General features: G+C 41.2%; 1 protein-coding gene across 1 annotated transcript; it reads left to right on the top strand.

Moving 5' to 3' along the window:
- The first annotated feature begins 3,057 nt into the window (after nt 1–3,057).
- On the top strand, nt 3,058–4,561 carry LOC147620170 (F-box/kelch-repeat protein At3g24760-like). The gene has a single exon (XM_086772363.1). It carries the CDS (start codon nt 3,064–3,066, stop codon nt 4,285–4,287), a length of 1,224 nt encoding a protein of 407 aa, XP_086628489.1. The 5' UTR covers nt 3,058–3,063; the 3' UTR covers nt 4,288–4,561.
- The last annotated feature ends 1,278 nt before the right edge of the window (nt 4,562–5,839 follow it).

The raw sequence follows: 5,839 nt of genomic DNA, 5'->3' as shown, positions 1-5,839 counted from the left end.
ATGAAACCCTAAATCATTCTTTAAAATTGTGAACTAAAGGTGATAAGTTTGTCATTCAATTTTGCTTGTGAAATACTTTTTTGCCAAACTTTTTAAGTTGTATCAGCATGGTGATGTCCCTTTTTGGCATCCTACAATGCTCGAAACTAAATCCCCTTGGTGTTAGCACAAGAAGTTTTGCCTCATATATGTATTTGGATGGTATTTTAGATATGTATTGTGATCCATGCACACTATTCAAACTCTTTAAAGCATTCTCAACAAAGCTCACAAATTTGAAAATATTCCAGAAAAAGCTTACAATAAAAAGCTCACAATTTTTTTCCCATTCAGTAACTTATTCTTTTGAATGGTGGCTAGTGAGTCGTAATGGTTGTGAGTATAAGCTAGGTAGCTTCAAAGTGGAGCATTGACAAAAATTCAAATAGCATACCACACATCCACGTACACATCCAATAACGTACACACGCATCAGTATGCGTTGTGTTGAGCATATTGTAAACATGTCTCTCTCTCTCTCTCTCTCTCTATCTCTCTCTCTCTCTCTCTCTCTCTCTCTCCTCCCCTGCCTTTTTAATTTGGACTTAAAAGCTTCATTGAGGTTCTTTCCCTATTACTATTCCTTTGTGCTTTTTTGCCTAAAAGTCTCTTTTGGGTGTGAGCATTTCTCTTCAAGTCCTCATCTTTTCATGTTTTTTAAGTTTCGTTAACCATTTTCTGAGGTGCGTATACAACCATTCTTATTGAAAAGTTTTTAAGAAGCCTTCTTTAAGTGGAGACCATCAAAGTTCATCTTTCGATCCTTTTCACGGCTTAAAATACAAGGTGCATTATACATAAAGAATGGAACTTAATCATATCATTTTTTAATTATTGAAAAGCTTTTAAGAATCCTTCTTTAAGTGGAGACCATCAAAGTTCATCTTTAGGTTCTTTTTATAGCTAAAAATCCAAGGTGCATTATACATAAAGAATGGAACTTAATCATATCAATTTTTATTATTGAAAAGTTTTTAAGAAGCCTTCTTTAAGTAGAGACCATCAAAGTTCATCTTTAGGTGCCTTTTATGGCTTAAAATACAAGGAGCATTATGAATGGAACTTAAAATACAAGGAGCATTATGAATGGAACTTAAACATATCAATTTTCCTTATTGCTATTCCTTTGTGCTTTTTTCCTTAAATGTCTCTTTTGGGTGTGAGCATTTCTCATGTTTTCTATTTTTTTAGTCTTCATAATATAATTTTATAAGGTGTATATTGTAAGAGAATACAATGTGTGGTGTATACAAGAGAACACTCACAAGAAGTGGGATCTTTCATGCCACAAAACTTTAAAACTCAAATTTCATGTCAAATTGCATAATGACAAAAGTAGAGATGTATTACTGAAGTGATACAATGGATGGAAAATCCCCACACCCATGTGAGCTTGTGAAGGGAATTTCGATGGCTGATCTAGAGCTGCTAAGACAGAGGCTATATGCTAGTAGAAGCTAGGGAGTAAACTCATAGTGATGACTAATGAACCATGTAGAGAAGGAGCTAAGATAGAGGCTATATGAATGCTAGTAGAAGCTACGGAGTAAACTCATAGTGATGACTAATGAACCATATGGAGAAGGGGCTAGCCATGTATCTATATAGGCCTATATACATGGGGCAGCCATGACATGACCACATAGGTCCGCAGGCATAGTCGTTGTCAGTGTAGACTCGGCCTACTAGAATCCGCATAGCATTCTCCCCACCTCCCATGGCCATTCAGGTTCATCGTAGGCCCCATTCGGGCCCAAGATGCTCCGTAATAATTTCAAGACAAGGTGTTCAAGAGTAAAGTCTACCTACTCCATGTGTGGACCATAATGAGACAATGGTCATATAGCCTATTTGGTAGTGTGCCAAATCTATCCAAGCTATCTCTAAACCATCTTGCCCTATAGGCCACCTTCCCATATTCACACGAGAAGGTGGCCTTGGCCTTATAGCCACTTTCTCGTATGAATACAAGGATGTCGCGGGCGCCTAGGCTACTCAACCATGGCTGCCTGTATACTGTGAGAGCCACCTTGAAGCTTCTCCCACTATCATGGAGGGTATCAAGCCAGATGCTCTAGGTGGACTCCGCCCCACCGTGAGGATGCCCTCGATGGTCCTCTAGGGAGGTCTTTTATGAGAGTACCTATTTTCCTTTCTTTCTTAGACTGTTAACTTGTTCTAAGCATAGTCCTACTTGTTTGTGTATTTAAAGTTATCATACACCTCAAAGTACATCAAGCTATTGTGTGTATAAATCATATCTCTTCATAGGGATTACATGTGATGTCTTCTCTTCATCATATTTTTGCTTCTCTTTGTCTAATTTTTAATATTTTGGATAATGATAAAAACAAGTCTATCATCATCTTGAAGCACATCTCTCCATTGGGACTAATTGTGCTTTCACTAACTTATTCTTTTGGATGGTGGGAAAGTGAGTGATGATGGTTGCAGTATAACCTTGGTAGCTTCAAAATGGAGCATTAACAATTCAAATAAGGATTTTATCTAATCCTATTTTATGCAATAATATGGGATGACTATTAAATGATTCCTCCATTGGGCACTTTGGCATTGTTTTTGGTCCACAAGTAGAGCAAAATGTGGTCATCTTAGTGCATGCACTTTGTTAAGCATCCATCAATCAATATCCATAGAAAGTATCACATGGACTCTTTGATTGAAAGCCTATTGACTTCTTCTTAGAACATATGCCCGGCACATGACCATATGGTATGGAACATACACATGGACAACATGATCAATTCATATAGCTATAAGTGGCATAAATAGATACATAACGAGTGTTAGAAAAAAAAATTGTCCCTAACCAGCATAAATACAGATTAATTCATCTCGTAACCAAATATATTTAACTGGCCATATTCAAGGCAAAGTTTTTAAACGGATTTTTGAATCTCAAGCTTGAAAAATATAGTAAAGGATTGTTTTTTTTTTCCCAACTAAAGGCATGGCATACATTTAAGGTAAGAACCATTAAAGTGCCCGTATGCTATTCATTGTATGGCACACTGTATGTTATTAATGCCATCGTTGTACCCTAATCCTGCCCCTTGCTCCATGGCCATGGCAAGCAGCAGCAGCAGCAGCAGCAGCAACAGCAACAGCAACAGCATGGCCGAGCCCGTAGAGAGGGGTTGGCACTCCTTGAGCCCGGACATTCAAGAGTGGATCCTCCTCCAGCTGCCCATCAGCGCAGCCGTGAAACTGGCTTCTGTGTGCAAGCAATGGCGCGCCATCATCAGCTCTCACTCTTTCGCTGCCCAATTGTCCCTTCTCCCAACAGGTAAGCAGCCATGGTTCTTTCTATGGGGCATAAATGAGCTCATCCACACTAGAAGCGTAGCTTTCACATTCGATCCCACGGTCGGACGCTGGTTCAGAGTGCAAACCGTCCGCCCTCCCGACTTCAACAGAGCCTCCCTCAGTGGCACAAATGGGCTCTTATTTGCCTTCTCTGGCTCCAAGGTCTGCTTCACCCCCACCCTCACCAAAATGAAGTGGAAAGAAACATCCCCTGCCATTTCCACCAGATGCTCTGCCGTTATGGGCACATTTGGTAGCCCCCTTTCCTCATCCTTCATGTTTGTCACCTTGGGCGGTGTCCTTGATGGCGGTGATAACCGTATGGTTGAAGTGTATGATTCATGCACCAACACATGGGAGCCTTGTGACCCTCTCCCAGAGGATGGTTTCCATGATGGCATATCATCTCACTGGATGTCTTCTGCTGTTCTGGGACAGAAATTCTATGTTGCTGACTACACTGGAGACATCGCAACATTTGACGTTCAGAGAAAATCTTGGAGTAAGGTGGAGAGTCTGAGAGTGCCAGATCTGGTGTCTCTCTTCATCATAGCTGGTGATGAGGGGCTTTATGCAGTACGTGTTTGTCGCAGTCAAGCAGGGGAATGCCTTAAGCTGTTGAAGGTAGATGAGCGTACCATGGATTGTGAAGAGGTTAGTGAGATGCCACATGATCTTTTCTCCCAGTTTGAAAATGCAGATGAGCAGAAAGAAGCTAGCCTAAGATGTATTGGTGCTGGCAATCTGGTTTATGTGTACAGCGAAAAATATTACAAAGGCTATCCGGTTTGCATGTGTGATTTAAGTGAAGGAAGCTATGTATGGAAGCAGCTTCCCGCTCTTCCATCTCCGCCTCGCTTTGATAGAGTGGTGTGCTGTAGTGCAACAGTTACACCAAGGGCTTGTTTAGAAGCTATGTAGCTAGTGTTGATAATTGTGTAAGGACTTGGGCAGAAAGGGTACCTTTTGAAAACAGTAGTGGTTACGCAAGGGTCTGGGAAGGAAATGGTTGTTTTGTCTGGAGTGCTTGAAAGCTTTCTCTGCATGTGCGCAATGTGCTCTAAGGCATGGTTTGGGGAGAAGTAGGATCATTCTGTTGGAGAACATTATTGTCACTGCTGCAAGGATGTGGTATATATGGATGGCCATCACCTCTTTACACAAGTCTATGTTATTTAGTTTGTGATTTCTGTAATTCTGGTCGAGTTTCTTCATGATCATGATCATATGATCATGATCATGTTTTTGTGCAACATTACAAGTATGTGTGCTATGTGCAGGATTTTATCTTGCTGATTATATGAGGACATATTTGGCTCTGCTTGGGAATTTCAGTTATAAGGTAGTAATTGTATGTCTCTGCTGGTAAAGGTTGGCCCTGGTTTTCTAAGTCTCGGAATTTTGCCACCGATCTTTAATCTTATTGCTTTGCAACCGTGTCCAATCAAGTGCAGACATGGCAGGAATATACACCATGTGCATTGAAAGTGGGTTTAGGGACCTTGTAATAATCATGCGTACACTGGAACCTGTAGTAGCTTGTAAGGTGATTAGTATGAATATTTTGGCTGTCTATACGTAGTTTCTGGCAATTTTGCCACCATGTGCTGGTGGTGACAAAATAGATTCTGCCACGTGCGCCTCGTATGAGGTGGTGCAAGGGATTCCTGGCTATGCTTTATATATTTGCGCAGGGAGGCAAATTCTGGTAACGTGACGGTTCAAAGAGGGAAACTGCCTCAGTTGAAGGGTAAAAGAGGAAGGCCCTTTTAGCCACCCAATGACTTGGTGGGCCTGGATGCAGCCCTGTAGGCTGTTTATGAAGCTACTCTTAGTCTAAACAAGGCCTCGTCGACTATTCCTTTCAGGTTTTGTGATTTTAGTACTGGCTTTTGTCATGAATTTAATGTGTGGGAAAGTTTGAGAAGTTAAGCATGATGGCTTCGTTTGAGAAGGTGGTTAATGAGGTGGCCGTTTAACCTGCACCTCCTCTTGGGTGCTGAAAAGATCGCTACCTTTCCATAAATTAATGAAAGGATTAAATAGTTGGACATCATCTACCTAGAGTAGGCAGTTCTTGGTGCATAAACGTATGTTCCGACACTGAGCAATGCCATTTTCTGTACGGATATCCGAAAGATGCATATGTGAGCTCCTCCTGTGTGAAAATGGATCAAAATTCTACACTTATTGCGACGTAGACTTGGACAGCTGAAGCTCTCATGGACCCATGAATCTTTTCAGTGAAACTGTGTAGGAGGGCAACTGGCGAAAACTGTCAGAGCACTCAGCTAATGGTGTTTGTCTAATGATGGTTGTGAAGTGTCCATATGCTTTTTTTAAAGGACATGGGCTGCACCCTAAGGTCATGTGAGGCAACAGCAATTACACGTATATCTCACTGAAGCCGTTACCCTAATGGTATGGGCTAGGCAGCCTGAGGAGGATGAGTGTAATTGGCAAGTAAAGTGCA

The sequence above is a fragment of the Cibotium barometz genome, chromosome 32, assembly GCF_041138505.1.
Source record: "Cibotium barometz isolate CiBa-2024 chromosome 32, ASM4113850v1, whole genome shotgun sequence".
Taxonomy (NCBI): Eukaryota; Viridiplantae; Streptophyta; class Polypodiopsida; order Cyatheales; family Cibotiaceae; genus Cibotium; species Cibotium barometz.
This window is presented reverse-complemented; position numbering and strand designations above follow the sequence as displayed.

Excerpts from the sequence above, each read along its gene's own strand:
- LOC147620170 (XM_086772363.1), top strand. The coding sequence starts at position 3,064 with ATGGCACACTGTATGTTATTAATGCCATCGTTGTACCCTAATCCTGCC.